General features: G+C 40.3%; 1 protein-coding gene across 1 annotated transcript; it reads left to right on the forward strand.

Annotated features, from left to right (window-relative positions):
• Positions 1-1,995: 1,995 nt before the first annotated feature.
• On the forward strand, positions 1,996-17,802 carry oaz2a (ornithine decarboxylase antizyme 2a). The gene is given in 6 exon segments (XM_040133233.1): positions 1,996-2,247; positions 9,876-9,942; positions 9,944-10,024; positions 12,315-12,487; positions 13,507-13,592; positions 15,117-17,802. Coding segments are annotated over 6 exon segments (558 nt in total). The 5' UTR covers positions 1,996-2,227; the 3' UTR covers positions 15,248-17,802.
• Positions 17,803-18,481: the final 679 nt, after the last annotated feature.

Here is an 18,481-nt window from a genome sequence, read left to right on the forward strand (position 1 = left end):
GGTAACTGTTTGGATTGAGGATTTGATCGCTGAAGCAAGAACTGGAAACTGCACTGTAAATAAGCCAGACTGTGAGAAATGACTCTGTATTTTAATTTATTAAGGAATCAAGTTGAGATGTTTTTTGCAATACTATTAAAAATCAGCATCATAAGACGTGCAATGAGGCATTAATTTGATTTTGAGTTAAAGGAAACCTCGTGAGAGGTAAAACATGTCATTTTCGAATGATAATAAACATTTTGGAGCCAGGGATTATGAAGAGACTGGGAGAGAAGAGGGAGGTTCACTTTCCTAAAGGCTTACCATGTGCCATCTCGGGTGAAAAAAATGTTTGTTTGTACTGCGAATGCTTAGGCTTTCCTTATACTGTATACACCATGTTGGCAAAATCAGTGACTCGCTAAAAAAAAAAAAGAGAGGGTCTGTATGCAAATCACTTCACTCAGGCCACAATAAGCTAATCATGGAGCACACTGATTTAGAGAGAAAAAAGAAAAGAAAAAGAAAAGAAAGTAGGTTAATCCTTCAGGGCAAAGGACTCCAGAAATACTAAATCTATAGAATGATACTGAAGAATACCTTACAACACTGTCACAGGAGAAATGTGTATTCTAAACTACAATTCTCAGTAATATCAAGGAATGTTTATTGATAGGTAAAGTATAAGGTATAGGTAAGGTAAAGGTATTCAAGAGCTTTGCTCAATTAAAAGTAGAAATACTACAACTATTTACAAAATCACAAATAAAGATATGTACCTGCTTAATTATTTTTACTGTACATAACACAGACATTCATAAAATACACTAATTCTACCACACATACTATGTATTGGTCCTGTTCATACTGGTTAGTCACATCACCAACATACAGTAGTTGCCCACACTCATGTTGCACATACTGTATATACTGGTTTATTGTACTGTTTAAATACAAAACCGCAGTTCGTTGTTCTGGTGCTTACTCTGGACAGCGGTTATCGCGTCGAATCTAATGTAATCTAATTATACATTTTACTTGAGGTAAACAAACATTAGCTGGAGAAACTACTTTATCGAAAATATATTTGGTACTTTTCAGAGTTTCTGGTAGTGGTACAATTTTGAGGTCACTTGGACTTTACCTGAGCTGTTCCACTTTGTACCACTTTAAACTTCTACAGCTGATAATGTTGTAGTTTTTACATTTACTTGACTGCTATAGGTGGGAGTTACTTTGCAGGTAGAGATTTCATATCTAAAACACTTGATGAGTTAATAAAATACGAGGCATTGTTTTACATTAAACTACCCCACAGAATATGATGTGGTTAAAATTACCTGCACCCCGACCAACTACGACAGTTATATGTCACTTACATATTAATACACCAATTTGCATGATCCACTAAGATGATAATAATGAGTACTTTTACTTTTTGATAGGTTATGTCAAAATTGATGCTAATACTTCTATATTTTTACCTGTACTGGAATATTTGAATGGTGTGGTATTGCTACTTTTTCTTTAATAAACGAATACTTCTTCTGTTTCTTGCCTTTTGTGGTCCCTTTGTGTCTCTTTGTGGTTGTTTTGAGTCTATTTGTGGTCTCTTTAGTTGTTTCGCGTCTCTCTGAGGCTGTTCCGTGGGGTCGGGCCCCCCGGGGCCTCCATACAAAACGGACGGACGGACGGACGGGGGGGGCTCCCGAGAATACTTGGGCCATTGTGTTTGATGTCACTTTACGTTTTGTGAATGTAGGCCTGTGAATGCCATTGGAATATGAAAACAAGTTGATAAAAACGGTCAGTGGTGAAGTTACAGTACACCTAATATGTGCCTATATAAGAGATTTAACCGTGTCAGTTTGTTTATTTTCTCTTTTATCCTGTAGAAAAAAAAAAAAAAAAAAAAAAAGGGGGGGGCCTCTGTCTTTGTGACGCCATTTCCCATGATGCCTGACTGCAGCTATAAATGCGCCGTTCTGCTGCCGCGATCCGCAGTCTCCCTGCTGTACGTCGCGGTGCCGAGCCCTTTCCTTCCTTCCTCCCTCCCTCCTAAACAACAACAACAACAACAACAACAACAACAACAACAACAACGGCAGCTGTAGAAACCTTTCACTCCCACGAACTTTTTGTCTTAACTCACGGATGGTGAGGTTTTCCGTGGAGCTCTTCTTGAATAGTAACTGCTCTTGGCTGTCAAAAAGGACGTAAAGACCCGAGTTTCCTCGAAGCTATCATGCTGAACACCGAGGAAAGGTAGGAGCTAATATTCTTCTAGAAACGCCAGGGAAGCGGACGTTAAGGGTCACGGTAGCCGCCAGGCGGCCTCGTTAGCCCGGTCCCTCCGTTTCAGTTGGTCTTTTTAGGTGAACTTTTCTTTTTTTTTTTTAAAGCGTCGGGCTTGTGAAAGTGGTTCGACTTTCGCCCGCGGGGGGCTCGCAAAGCGGCAGGAAAACAACGGGAGAAAGATCGAGAAGTTGCCCAGACTGACAGATGCCGAGACGCTGTAAACAAGCGAGGGGCTCGTTTTATGTCCGCAGACCTGACACCGTCACGCAAAACCGGTTATCGTCTGTCATTTTAGTGTCTCCGCCCATTCGAAGTTGGATGCTGAGGTTGAGTTGAGACAGAAATGGCCAAACATTGATATGAGAAACCGAAAGCAGCGCAACAGGCCCAATTTGAGAACATTTGTGTCTAAAGTGTACACCTTTATTTTTTAGAAAGTGCTCATTTGAACGTGCATTAGCAGTAACAAACTTAAAGTGAAACAAACCATTGCCAGTTTTAGGCCTGCAACTCTGCACAAGATTATTTTCATTATTGTTTATATTTTTTCGATCAAATTAGTCGTTTTGTCTATAAAACGTCAGAAAATGGCCAAAAAATAAAAAAAAGAATCCTAAAGCCCAAGGTAATGACTTCAAAATGGGTTTTTTTTTGTCTGACCAACAGAAATCAAATAATATTTACAAATGAGAAGCTGAAAACTATTTTTTTTTCTTTACAAAATCTCAAAAATTGATTGATTGATTGATTATTTGATTGTCAGAATATTTGCAGATTCATTTTCTGTCGATCTACAAATCAATTGATCGACTAATCGTTCTCATGGGTGTGGGGGCTGCCAGGCCATTGAAGGTCTCTAGACCACACTTTAAACCCCAGCCACAATACATTTTTTAAAAATTTATTTAAATTCCTCCAGGGCTGCAACTAACGATTATTTTCCTCATCAATAAATCTGCCGATTATTTTCTTGATTAATTGTTATGTCTGTAAAATATCCCAAAATTCCCCACAGCCCAAGTTGACGCCTTCAAATGTCTTGCTTTTTGTCTGACCAATAGTCCAAAATTACAAAGATGTTCAGTTATACTATCATGTGTGACAAAGAAAAGCATTAAATCTTCACATTTGAGAAGCTGCAGCCAGTATATTTTTGGACATTTTTGCTTTGCAAAATGTCTAAAACGTTAATCTAAAAGTATTTGCTAATTTATTTTGTGTTGATTTTTGGCTACTCGATTAATCACCACTAACCGTTGCAGCTCTAAATGCAATGCATTTCACTACTTCATTACATTTTGTAGACTGAACGATTAATCGAAAAAAATAATCAAGACTAACTGGTGATGAAAATAATGTTTAGTTGCAGCCCTACTCACAACTTTGCTTGCGGCAGGCTTTTCTGCCAATGTGCACATACTGTACTGAACAAAATAGCAGCATATTAGTACTTTTACCTTTACTTTTCCTATTTTTGACCTTTTTCAACAGTGTGCCTGTGATACCCAGCAGTGACTTTTTTGTGACCTTATACTGCTGTGTTGTATTTTGAAATGGATGTCCTCCTATTGCATCACCATGGGAGTCCTATAGGGATTTGGTGTTGTTTTTGGTTGTAAATATGTGTTTTTATTAGGTAATAACTATTTTTTTATGTGAGAAATGATAAAAGGTAGGCCTAAGATAAATATTTTTAAGCACGATTGCATGGTTAAATTGTACCCTGTGTGTTTTCTTTGTCCGTCTCTGCACACAAACGGAGAGATAAGCCTTGTTTTTGTCCTCTGTGGGTTTATCATCTGACACGCAGCGAGGAGAGGGGGAGAGGTCCATTGATGCTGTGAGCCAGTGCAGTGACTATATTAGATCTTTGAGTTGTTATGGCCCTGTCAGCTGAAGGCATCAACTGGCCTACATCAGCCTGGTTACGTAACCCCTCCCCCGTGCTGGTTCGATTCTCAAGCATCAGTGGAATCTGCGTGTGCGTGTGCGTGTGAAGAGAATGGGGGTGCATTCACTCAGCTGGATTATCTAACCTGAGCGTACCTGAGCGTAACTAAATGCCCCTCTTAAGTGACTGGCAGGCTGTTCTCTCCAGTGGTTGCTGTGGTCGCTGGAAGATTCTGGATCAGAGCGCTGTTTAATTCGCTGTAACGAAACCAAAACATTGACAGTGCCAACCAGTTTCAGCTGGCGTCTGGAAGTGTCAGTCTCAGCTATTAAAGCTGACTGCAGGCGAGGCTGTGATACAGACCTTCAGCATGCACACACAAGTAATCAGTGATTAGTAGACAGGTTTGAAATGAAAACATTGCACTGGAAATAAAAGCCTTTGAGGGTCTTCAGATACAGAAAGGAACCGTTTTAGAGCTGCAGCTAATCCTTTTTTTTTTTTTTTTTTTTTTTTTCCAGTTTTCAGTTACTCTCAAACGGCTTCTGAATAAGCAGATGTATAGGCAACTGCTGGTGTCATCTGCTGAATGGCAGGCATTGAATTTGGTCCACAACCCACTGCACAAATGCCACCACGGATGGTTTTGTGCAGGACGTTCCTTCTCTGCTGTTGGAGAAATAGGTTGATGTTATTACCCTGCCAAAGCCAATGTTTTCACAACAGGCAAAAGGCGTGTAGGATCAAATGTTGTGTTAATAAGATCATGAATTATGACCCAATAGATATTTATTGTAGACACAGGCCTACCAAAGTGTGCCTATACTGACAAAATCTGCGCTAGTATAAACCATTGCAAGTGTTGGATTCCAAAAAACGAATCAGTCTGTGTTTTGGTTGGAGCAAATGGTTGTGTGTAAGGGGCAATTTTAAAATTGCCATGTACACTATATTAGTGCTACCTGTTTACACATTTTGGTGGTTTTAATATTGGTGTGGCCTCTATTCTAATGTTTTTTTTTTGATAATTATAAGAAGTAAAAATTATTGTACTCTTCCCAAAGTGGCTTCCTTCTTACACGTAATTATTCATCATTCATATATTTTTAGCCAAGCTAGCAGCGTAACTTTAGGAATAGCTGTGTCAGTCGTTCCACCACTTAGGTCCAGACCGAAATATCTCAACAACTGGTGGATGGGTTGCCATGCAATAATTATTATTATTTTTTTTAAAAACACATTTGTGGAAGATGAATGGCTATGACAATATTAATCCTGAATACAAAGTTGCAGAGTAACAAAAAGAAAATGTTTTTGTTTGTTTTAACAGTTGTTTGATTATCCTTCAGCACTTAAATGTCCTGGTTATGTAGATTAGTTTGGTTGTTTTTGTTGTCTTCAGTTTGTCTGACCAGCCATGCACAGCCACAGTTTGGGTCCAGGGGTCAGAGCAACGTGCTTTGGAAGGGATACGTCCATACACACTCAGGTTTCAGAGCACGTGTGCCTTTCCTGTTTCTGTCTCGACATCTTTTCCGACACGCTGCTGGGCCAAACTTCCAGGGGTCGGAGGAGGACTGACCCTCCTGTTTACTTTCCTGCATGCAGTAACATGTTGTTTATGTCTCCAGCCTAAATCACCGTCACCACAGGTTTTCTGGGGTCGATAAGCTTGTTTGTGTTGACAATCTGGATTTCAGTTGATTCTTTTTTCCATTACTAAACTGGTAATTACAGCGTTAAAAGTTGATGTGGTGTGTTTCGGTTTTCTTGGAGGACCTGTCGGAGCGCTTCCTGTTTTGGTTGAGTCGTGTGTTTCTTGGATGTTGGTCAAGCTTTTGCCTTAGCAGCCAGCCAACCTGGGCGGTTCATCCCCTCAAACAATTCACCTGAATCAGTTCTCAAAACAACTCACAGCTCAGGAAGAGCAAACTGGCAGTGGAAGCGTTCATCCTTTTTAAAAATAAAATATTTCTCTTGCATACACACATGTGCTCGCCCCTCCTGCCAGAATCAGGTAATGACGCACTTGGCATCTTATCTCTCACTGAAACACACAGATGATTAAATCCTCACTGGCATATTAATACAGCCCAGGCTTGTGAGTGTGTTGGGCCTTCACGTTGGTGCACCGAGTTTGTGTCGCCTATCAAATTGACCCCCTTTTTTAAAAACGAAACCTATATTCTGTTTTTAGGGTGACCTCGTGACATACTAGGGGGCTAGGGGCTGCAGCTCTCTAGCTGGACCGGTGTCATTGGGCAGGAGGGTGGGGAAGGTTGCCTAGTGTGGATGAAATGTCAGAGGACGAGAGTGTTGCCTTTCAACACACGCTGGCATTTCCATCAAGGACAAGTTCTTCTGTCTCTCTGAAAGGGAGGATGGAAAAAGAGAAGCCGTCTTCCATCTGCGTCCTACCTGCGGTCGCCATACAGCTGGTATCAGCTTTTCTTTCTGTGTAATAAATGAAGAGAAACTATGGTGCACTGCCAACATTCACCTCATTACACACTGTAGTGTATTTAGGAGGTTCAAGTAGTTTTTGTAGCAGCACCTGCTGGGTACTGCTGCTTTCTGTGTGCTGTGACTGCATCTTTTTCATGCATCTGTTACAGTTATTCAGTAGATTTTTCTTCACTATCTTGTTTAGAGTAAGTCATTAGTGGAATGTAACAGGTACTGTACTTAAATTTTGATGTATCTACACTAGGCCTGCATCTTACCACTGTTCTTAAAATTGGCTCACCCGTAACCTGCCAAAAAAAAAAACTACAATGCTGCTTACATGCACTTGCAGTATAAATAATAAAAATAATAAAGTGTCATGTTATTCTGACAAGGACAGGAGTCCTTCTGCTGCATAATAAGTAAATTTTGCTGATAATACTTGTGTATTTTACATAAGATTTTGAATGCAGAAATTTTCACTTATAATTGACCATTTTTCTATTGTGGTATTGCTACTTTTTAGGGTTGCAATTAATGATTATTTTCATTAATGGTTAATCTGCAAATGATTTTTTTTTTCGATTTATCAGATCTAACAGCTTTTTCTATAAAACATCAGAAAACACTGAAACATGCCCATCATGATATCCCAGAACACAAGGTGATGGCATCAAACATCTTGTTTTGTAGAAGCCCCAGTCAAAACGCTAAAATTATTTCATTCTTAATTTATCACAAGAAAAGCAGCCAATTCTCACATTTGAGAACCTTGAGGCATTAAATGGAAAAATGTCATTTTTGCTATCAAAATATCTTAAACAACTGATCAATTATTAGAAAAGTTGCCAATTAATTTTCTTTCGATTGATTCATCGACCAATTGTTGCAACTCTGCTACTTCTACTTGAGTAAAGGATCTACATACTCTATCCACCACTGCACTGAGTTAAGCAGTAGGGTAAGCCCCAGGTATGGGTCAAAGACAGCTGCTATTTAAAAATTAATCATGGCCAAGGAGAGGTGAAGGTTTTTCCACTTTGTAATGCATCAGTGTGTTGTCTCTGCATAGTATAAAGAACCAAGAAAGTGATGAGACGGGGAAAGGTTGTGTGCATTCGCTGCTGTGAAGTGTCCAGGCCGGGCATAATGAGCTTTGTTTTCCATTGCTCGCTCTCTTGGCTCGTAGCTATGCAGGTCAGGTCGTTCGGGTTACCTGTATGGTTGGCAGGGAAACTTTAGCACGCCTCCTCCCTCTCACAAAAACACAGATACTTGCAGCTGATGCTTTTCTGTGGCACATGACTCACATATATCAATGTTTGCTCACAAACAATCCAGTCTACCTGATGCAGTTTCAGACGGAAGAACGTGTAAAGGTGTCAGGTTTCAGTCAGGGTGCAGGAGTTTCTCAGGGGCAAAATAGATCCAGGCAGGGGAGGATATTTTCCTATCTAAAAGGACAAAGACAAAAAATGGGTATCCCCAGCCCTCAGGTCCAGGCCCGTCTCAGCAGTCTGTTTTGCAGTGTCTACCAGCTACCATCATGTCTGGTTTGAAATATTTGAATGTAACTCAAAACGCTGAAGATGTGTATTCCCGAAAGCCTTGCAAGCTATTTGCAGAGGTGTTTACAGATCATGTGCTTGTTTGATACATTCCTTCCACCACATGCACGGCCTGTCAAGAACTCTTTGAATGCAGTTACAAACCATTGGCTTTAATTTTGTCTGTGTCATAAATAAACAGCCTGTGAAGGCTTTTAAGAGAGTCAGTAGACTGAAGCATGGTAGAATTCAAAAATTTGCAGAGCTTGTCTAGATCACATGCTTTTTTGGCTTTGTTCTTTGTTTATGCATTGGGATTTGAATTTGTTTGAATTGTGGTCACAGGGTTGGAGAAACATGTTGAAATCTATATATAGCCAACCAGAGCCGCGCTAACTGGACCACTGAGTCTCAGGTTCAAGCCCACTGGGCCACAGTTAGTATGTTACTTGTACTGATTGGCAGATTCTTCTGTCTGATACAAACATTAAAATATAGCTCAAAGGAATGAAGACAAACAGGAGGATTTTGTACACTTTGTTCCAGGTTATGTTTGGATGAATTGTTGGAAACTTGCAAATTGTGTTAAAGGATTTCACAAATGAGCAAACAGTATCATCGTGTTAAATCCCTCTGTCTGTCCCCTATATTGCAGAGGTAGGGCAAGTTTCCACAGGTACTTTATATTTCCTGATTACAGGGACATACTTAAAGAAGTCAACATAGGGTGGTTGGTGTGTGAAGCAACAAGCTTAGAGGTTTACATCAGGAGCGGAGCGCTCATCGTGTGTTTCAGTTCTGTCCAATTCAGTTAAAGATGCCCTGTGGAGTTTTTCCTGGAAGCACACGAAAGTTCTGTTTTACATTCAGGGGTTTTCACCTAAACGTATTGCGTGTATCTTCAAGGTATAACAAACTTGTTGAGAACGTTTCCCTCCTCATTAGTCATTTGCCAAGCCAATCTTAAAAAAGCAAACAAACAAAAAGAAACAACAACCCCCTAATCTAAATCGTGCATTGTTTAGAGTTTAAACGAATAGTCAATTATTTGATAGTTCAATAGCCAGAAAAATAATCTGCAACTGAGGTGGCTGTGGCTCAGGAAGTAGGGCAAGCTTCTCTACTAATCACAGGGTTGGCAGTTCAATCCCCAGCTCCTCTGGTCCATATGACGAAGTGTCCTTCGGCAAGATAACAAACCTCAAATTAATCCCTACTTGCAGCTCTAGCATTGTTTACATCCATGTCTATTTGCTAGCAGTCTTCTTTGCCGCCTGCGTGTTTGTGTGTGAGCATGTGAGTTCTCATGCGTGAAACACTGCTACATAGCTCTACAACTCCACAGGGTATCTTTTAGTGTAAATAGAGGTTAAAATGTCCTGATGTAGCTGCAACAGAGGGTCTAGGCTTCTTCAACAACTGTTTCATTAGAATTATTTTTAATCAGTGATTGGTCTTCATTTGCCTTAAAAAGCTGGTCTAAATTGTTTTTGTGAATAAATCTGCCAACAACAACTTGCAGAGTAAAAGACTGAGAGTATGGGGATGTTGCACTGACTGTGTTGTTGAGACTATAAAATTAATTTTTGAGAAGATTATTGAAAAGAGAGACTGTGTGGAATCAAAGGATTTAAAAAAAATTTTTTTTTATTTAAAGCAGAGGAATTGATTGAGTGAGACAATCTAACAGACTCATTTTTTTCCCCCTGCAGTTCCTGGTTCGCGGGGTCTCGACTGCCGAGCTCCATCCCTCAGGCTCCAGGGCCTCTGTGGTGCTCCTGATGCCCCTCACCCACAGCTGAAGATCCCGGGTGGGCGAGGGACTGTCAGGGATCACTCTCTCGGCGTGCTACTACACAAGGTGACTGTTTTCAAATTCACACACAAACACACACACAGAGAGCTGTTGTCCAACATTTGAAAAGTTTCCTGGTGACGTCTGCAAATGTGAAACTTATGACGCAAAATGCTCCTCGCCATAAAACGGTGGTAAAATATTTACAGGCAAATATCAGGCTCATAATTCTCACCTCAGCTGCTGTGATGATGACCAAAAGCACTGCCTGAACCCCTGTAAATGTGGCACATGCACAGGTCACGCTTTCTATTTAAACTTTATTAAAGAGTTGGATGATCTAAATATTTCTCCCAGATTGGTATCTTGAAGGATTTTTTTTTTTCTTTTTAAATTTCAGATCAGTTTTATAAATGAAATGGTTTTAATGGGTAATGATGGGAATAATTAGAGTCGGCACGTGTTGCTCTTGTTCTCTGTAAGCACTTTAGGTAATAATTGTGTTAAGTGCTTCATCCATCAGGGACCACTCTGACTCAGTGCACTAAACACAGGAACACCTTGCTAATGAGTTTTGCCCTCATTTTGCAAAGTTGCTTTTTTTTTTTTTTTTTTTTAAACATAAAAATCATTTAATCTGTCTCCCACTCACCATCTGCACCTGCAGTGGATTTAGTGCCTGAGTTCTTTCATTCACCTGGTTTCCCTAAATTGTATAATATTAATTTATTCACGTAACATCTAAACATTCAGAGATACCTGACAGAACATAAGGAAATCGATCTGTTCTCTTTGTTGAATTTCTGTATTTCTTAAAGTGAAACTGCTGTGTTCCCCTCTACCGTGCGAGCGCGGGTGTGGGTGTGTGCGCGCGCCTGTCAAGTTGTACCCCCAACATGTGACTGACTGTCCCCAGGGGATTAGAGATTTAGGATCAGACAGATCAGTCACAACTGTCATATTAAGGTCCTCATCTGTCCTCAGCGAGCAAAAAAAACAACCTTTCTAACGTTGCCAGTTTATCAGATAACTCTGAACACAAACTTTTGCAAACACGGACATAGACTTTTATTTACGTTTAGACTGGTACGTGAAGTTATGTAATGCAGTATAAATTTATTCACATGTCTACTTCGGTGTTTACACACATTTACATGACAGTTGCATGACTAAGACAACGTCTGTTTCAGTGTAGACAGCACTGGGCAGCAATCAGCCCAGACAAATATAAATGCAAGAACCGCTGCAGGGAGTAAAATAATGTACCAAACTAACAGGCTACACATTTAAATTTTAGACGGGACTAACACAGAACTCGTGCCTGGCTATCATGTGCTGCAAAACCAAATGCATGACAAAATATCTGAACATCAGTAACTCAGCTGGTTAATAAAAGCAGAAGTGTTGTTTCGAATCACTCATCAGTTACAGTGCAGGATCTGTCTGCTGCAGACGTGACATTCAGTGTTGCGTCTTCAAGACACCTAAGTGAATACAACCGCTTCCTCTTTTCACATTTCACTTCACAACTGCCCTTTAATGCAGAAGGCTTTCTTCAAGCTCATCATTTCACCATTTATTAATTCCAGACTGAAGTAGTGGGTGGCACTAATAAGGGGTGTTCCCGAAACTATTTCTTAAACAGACTAGTACAGGCCTGTAAGTCAGTATTAAGTAATAGTGCAGGACCCATAGCAACCATGTACAATCTCTAATTTGAATGTAAACACTCACCACAAATTTTGACTTGCTATCACTCCCAGGTGGGTGATATGGTCTCACCAGACAACAAGTTTATATGAACAAATTATTATTATTATTATTATTTTTTTTTTTTGGAAGATGTAGAAGGGTAAATCATGTCTATATTCTGAGTTGTGATGAGTGGAGGAAGAGACTAAATGCATAACCTATTACCTCTGCCAAGGAGGTTAGGTTTTCACCCATGTCTGTTTGTTGGTTTGTTTGCCAGTGGGATTATGAGAAAAGCACAAACGTGGTAGAGGGATGGGGCATGGGGCCAGGGAAGAGCCCATTAAAGTTTGGGGCAGATCTTGATCATTTACTATGAATTTGAATTTTCTTCTCTTAAGTCTGGTGGATGTTGCTTGACATTGGCCTTGGCGGAGGTCTGCGCTCTACGGTGGGCCCCTCTAGTTTATATTTCAAACAATTCCAGGGTGTATGTGAATATAGCTCGAATTCATATGGTCAAATTATGGATTTGGTCTTTTAAGGGTCCTTGTTTCCAGACCCTTTGCTGGTCAAACATTTGCTCCAGCCAAATGATTCTTAGCATTGATGCTGAAGAATAAAATTTAATCAATAAACTAACATACACCCTGTATGAATCCAGGATGAGAAGTTAACAGTGACGCAGGCCACTCCAGTGAGTGGGAACCCCTCTCTTCTCCACTTCCACTACCAGCTGAGTGAGCGCCGCTCGGCCTTCTGGGATACGGCTCTATCAGAGGACAGCCTTTTCCTGGAGATCCCTGCCGGGTCGCTGGTTGAGGGGAGCAAGGAGGGGTAAGGATGTGTTAAGACCCTTTGCTTGAGTGATGTGAAGCCCAATGCTGTCTTTTCCTGATCTAAGTGGTAAAAGGACTATATTGTACATTTATTAAAAATGACAACAGAACTGTTTCATTACAATTAACTCTCTACAGGACACCTTATTTAAATGTATACGCCACCAAAAACCAATCTTGAGTATTGAATGATTACCTTCCGTTAGCTGCTTCACCTATAAATCACTAAATACGCTACCTCTGGCGGAGCTTTAGAACTATGAGGAGACGGTGGAGTGTCATAGAAATAGTTTATTTAGCTGTGTGGTGGAGAAAGTGTTTGAAACATAATGAATATACAGATCCAACAGTGGGGAAATGGACTATGTAGCAAAATTGTGTTTTTTTTGGGTATCTATCTGAATATATCTCAATACAGCTGCTGTCTGTCTACAAATTTTTAAAACCACCTTTCGAGGCCATAAGAGATTTGGTACTTACTTTAAAAGGGAGATTTTTTTTGTGGAGTATTCCTTAATGTTGCTGCTGCACCTTTTAGCCTTGGCTTCTCTCATTTGGTCCTGGCTTGAGCCCAATATACTGTATGTTTCACAGAAATCAAACAGTATCAGGAATGAAATGTGTTTAAAATTGAAAGAACCCTGTCAACCAGAGCAATTTATTGGAAATCTACACACCGTGTGGGTCCAAACTGCATATGAAAGGCTGTTACCATGTTTTAAAGCTACCAGTGAGCCACAAATTCAAGAGGCTGCAAATAGGTTTCTGTTTCATTGCGTGGCTTTGTGTGTGTGGCTGTAATCGATGCCCGGACAGAGTAACCTTGCATGCTGTGGTCACAGAGCCACTCCAATGAGCAGTCACCTTCACAGCTGCCACTGCATTATTATGTAAAGCTGCAGCACCTTATGTAAAGTTTTTTTTTAAACAAAAAAAAACAAACTGCGTCATCGCCAGTCCCTTCTCCCCTTGTAAACTGACTAACTCTGTCTCTCTCTGTGTTCATGTCATCCTCAGGCTAACTGCTCTGCTCGAGTTTGCAGAAGAGAAGCTCAAAGTTAACTATGTGTTCCTGTGGTTCCATAAAACCAGAGAGGATCGATGTAAGAGCTCCTGTTCTTTTTAAATAATTTTTTTTTTAATATTGATGCAAGTACGTTTAACCAGGTACACAAAGGATTTTTTTACAGAATGTAGAGTGTGCAAATGGCTGGATTTACCGGTTATGGAGCCCTAAGGCAAACATCTGTTGGGTCCCTGGACTCAGGCATAGATTAGCATACAGACTGGAAGCAGGGGAAAGCACAATAACACCGTCAGGCCTCACTTGATAACTCATTGGATCTTATTTGTCTCATCTTTGCACAAACTGAAATGCAAAAACTAGTGACAGTGAAAAGAAAACAGTCCCATAGTTTAACCTTTACTGTGACAACAAGCCCCTAAAAAGCAACTTATTCAACTTTATTGTCCCAAAGGGAAATTTGTCTTGCAGCCAATACAGGCAGACTTAAACATTAAGCATAATAAAATACATAAAACTTATTACAGATGTATGTAAAACACATGCTTAAAACAAGTTCACAAAAACAATGTTACATCAGTGTTACATCAGTTACATCAGCCATCATCATCCCGCCCAAGTCAGTGGTTAAAACAAGATCACCATCATCACTAACCAAACAAGATACGTGTTAATGAGCAGAGTTTTTCAACTTTTAAAATATATTCTCACCCATGGGACGCTTTGGCCTTGTGGTAGCGCAACTTTACTCAAGATGTGTTTTTGTCTTTGCCGTACTCGATCTTCACACAACCTCTGCAAACTATATGTTGTTTGAAAGCTCTAAGTGTCCTGTCTCTGTTTTACTTTGTAGCGGATTATCACACACAACAGATAAGTTGCTCCTTACCTTTTTTGGTTGTTTGTGAGGGGAGACACACGTCCAAGTGCTTAAAAACTCCATACCATTTTCACCGCAAGATTCAGCCAACAAAATGCCCCCAAGCTTTAGTCCAGCAAATGTGTTGTCATGGAGGAAAAGCCTCCAAAACCTTGAATAGTTTTATTTGTGATTGCTTGATTGATTGAGACCAGGGTTGTGACTTCAGTCAAAACAGTTGAAGAACAGTAACCTTTTATATTTTCAGGCTAGTGTCCAAAAATGGGTTTGTCAGGTAACGGTTCAACTCTGGACAAGCCAGGCTGGCTGTTTCCCCCTGCTTCCAGTCTTTATGCAGAGCAAAGCTAACGGCCTCCTAGCTCCAGCTCCTCTTAACACACAGCAATTACATTGGTGTGTCAGTCTTCTCATTTCACTCTTTGGGCGAAAAAAGCTAATAAGTGGTGTTCCCGAAACTATTTCTTAAACAGACTAGTACAGGCCTGTAAGTCAGTATTAAGTAATAGTGCAGGACCCATAGCTGATACTTTAGTGGCACAAATTTGCAATTAAACAAATAACCACAACCTATTGCAGTCAGTAAACCAGGGACTTTCAGGGCCCAGTTGCCAATCCAGATTGAGTATCTAAACAAATGGTTAGTCGTGCATGTATCAGACACTGGTTTTAATGTTCATGTAATCCCAGTAGAACCACTTAACACTCTGCTTGTTCCCTCCCCAGTGTCCATCATCAAGACGTTCCACTACATGGGCTTTGAGATGGTGAAGCCGGGCAACCCCATGGTACCGGCCCGGCCTGATCTGGCCTTCATGGTTTACTCTATGGACAACAGCAGCTCAGATGAGGAGTGACTGCTACATAATCTCTTGACACCTCCCTCATACAGCCTCCACCGCCACCACCACCACCAAAAAAAACCAAAAAAAACCAAACCCACGCCCTCTACCCTTTTCTCGCTCGAGCAGTTGAAACCACCTCGACTCTTGCTCTGACACAAACCCGTTCTCCCCCTCTGAAAACCTTCATCACTGACTGGGAGGTGTCACCCTTTGTTTTACAGACTTGTGATTTAAGAGGGTGTCTGGGAGTGGTAGGATTTCCATGCAATGCAGTCACCACCCCCAAGCATAACTGCAGATTGCAGAAACAGGGAACGGTGAAGGCTGAACTGAGTCGTCACATGTGTTCTGGGATTTGGGCTTTCTTTCCTTCTTTTTTTTTTTTTTTCTTCCTGCTTGGTGGTTCATCTCTTGGTCACATTATTTGTTTGTGCTGCATCAGCAGGACAAACAACTGTTAGACATTCAGGGGAAGGTGGTGTTTTACATTAAAATTCAGCATATCTCTCGTCTGACAGCTTCTACCTTTTTATAAGAAAAGAGACTTTGGTTTGTCTTTGTGTGATCTATACCTTGCAAGCTGTGCTGGTAGGGGTAAAAAGAGGGAATTATGGGTTTGGTATAGTTAATAAAATGTTGTTTTGCTCTATAATCTAGATGGGTGAAAGCCTGATATGTTACATTTAACATTAAAGCACATGTAAACATTTCTTCACATTTCTTCCTGAAATATGTCAAGACATCATTCCAGCACATGTCGCTCACTTATTTTTTTTTTTTTTCTTTCTTTTCCATCTGTCCAAAACCATCTCGCCACATATGTGGAAATACGCTGTGAGTTTCTCCACGTGTCAAAGCTAAGACACTGTGTGTCTGTGTCTGTGTCCGTGCGTGCGTGCGTGTGTGTGCGTGCGTGCGTGTGTGTGTGTCGAAAGTTGCAACAGGGGTAACGCCTTCTCTCCTGCTATAACTCCAGTGTGAGTTATTGACGTTCTGGAGAGGTGGATGGCCTCGCTGTTGTTTCACTTTGTGCATCACAAACAGAAACAAACACTTGCGGGTTTATTTTTTTCAGAGATAATAAGCTGAATAATTGTTGTGTGAGATGGTCCGGTTTAAAGCGCCACTTACTGTTATTTTCCATTAAAATTTACACATAATGTTTAAATCTAGTGACGCTGTAGCCCTGGTTTGTGGCTCTCGTGTATTGCCTCTACATTCAAGTCACAGAGCTAAGCATCTGTTTTGAAGGATAATGACCCATTGTTTTTTTTTGTTTTGTTTTTTTTTCCATTGTAAATTGCAGCTAAATTTCTAATCCAGGGTGGTCAGAATTTACATTGTGTGCTATGTAAAACACAAGAAATATTCATGTTATTTTGTATCAATATATCAAATACAAGGGAAAATCAATATAGACACATGTAACTGATAATATAACTTTTTTAATTTCATTTCATGTAGTACACATTGAGTACGGACATTATGTCATTTCTGGTTAACATCTCTGGAACAGTGGCGCAACTTGGAAACTTGGTTAAAAATCCGGTTTATCGTGCAGCAGACAATTTTCCAACCAGATAGTTCTGGAAAAAAAATTCAGAAGAGAGTTAAGTTTTATTAAACCACCTTCTGGGATTTCCAAAGGACACTGAGTATTTATTTTTCGGGAAAATGGATGTTTATCGCTGTGACTTGAATTTAACGGAAAAATACACGAGGCACAAACTGGGGCTGGTTCAGCTTCATTCAGCCCCGTAGAGTCAGTCAGTAGTACTATCCTGCACCGGTGGAAAGCTCGATTGAAACGGGGCTTTTTGTGCCTAAAAGAGGAGAGTGCAATGTTCATATTTTTTACTCTTGAGTCTTATCGAGGAATGTGTTTGTTTTTTTTGGTTTTTTTTCTTTCTTTCTCCTTCAGACCCATGCTATGTCAGGAAATGAGCTCATCGTAGGGTACAACCAGAGCACTTCAGGTGATTAACGTACTATATGCAATTAGAGTAAAAACGCAGGAGGGATCCTGCACAGGGTTTTGTTTTTTTGTTGTTTTTTTTTTTTAATAGTACTCTGCACAAAACGCCAAAGAATCCATTCTGTGTCTGCTGTCGATTTAAACCCTCTTGCTTTTAAAATTCAGCTAATTTAAACCTACTGTGGTATGTAAAGCAATATTAACCTACATTCCCCATGCCAGCCATACTTCACACCTCAGAGAAACATGATGGTAGTCTGTTCCTGTTGGGGTTGGGATGGGGTGGGGGGGCCTTTTTTTTTTTTTTTTCTTCTCTCTCTCTCTCTCCTTCCTCTGCATGTGTTCCGATCATACGAGTCTTCATTGCTACTGATTGAGCCCTGACTATAAGCTGTTAGGAAATGTCAATATTTGAATTCTCTCAGAGGTATATTTTTATGTATGTATATTTCTCAAATGTTTATTGTGATAGTTTAGGGACTTGTTTTTAGTTTTCAGTGATTAGTTAGCAGCCATTCGATGACAATCCACACTTGTATACTCCGGAAATTTTTGTCTTGGGGGGGAAAATAATAAAAGTTGACTAAATGGGTGTTTTTCTGTTTGTTTCTCTCTTTGTTTTCTCTTGCAAGGCTAACGGTTTAGCTTTAGAGTATGTCACATGTTTAACTGCTCTAAGGCTTACAGTAGTTGAAGTACAGACTCTGGTGTTTTTGACAAGCAAGCAAGCAGAGGGGAAAAACAGAAAACTGAGAAAACCAAACTGAAGGCATTAAAATAACTACAGTTATAAAAGTAGAACACCATGGCAACTGAACTAAGGCTGATATAAAATAAAACGGGGTAGAGCAGCGATGACGAGGTCGATTTTGAGGAAATGAAAGTTGTTTTATTTTTTTTCCTTCTCATGAATACTATATTTGAGAAAGCTGTGTCAGCCAATCGCTGACTCAGGCGCTAATCTCCCAACAGCTCAGCTCACACCACATTACACCTCACTGCTGGCCCCGCGCCAAGGACTGCAACAACCTCCCTAGTCAGTTGATCTAGAGATCTATTTTCAGCGCCTGGGCCAGGATGGACTCAGCCGTGCTATATCGGCCTCTCTAATAGAGCGGCAACCTGTTTTTTAACCTAATTGTCTCCTCCTGAAGGAGAAAAGCCATTCAGCCCGTGTTTAGAGTTTTAATCCGCGGTGGCCCACGCAACTAAACAGAAAACACCAACAGCATTTCACAAAACACATCACGAAAAAAAACCACAATGGCATT

Source organism: Xiphias gladius, chromosome 8 (genome assembly GCF_016859285.1).
Source record: "Xiphias gladius isolate SHS-SW01 ecotype Sanya breed wild chromosome 8, ASM1685928v1, whole genome shotgun sequence".
Taxonomy (NCBI): Eukaryota; Metazoa; Chordata; class Actinopteri; order Istiophoriformes; family Xiphiidae; genus Xiphias; species Xiphias gladius.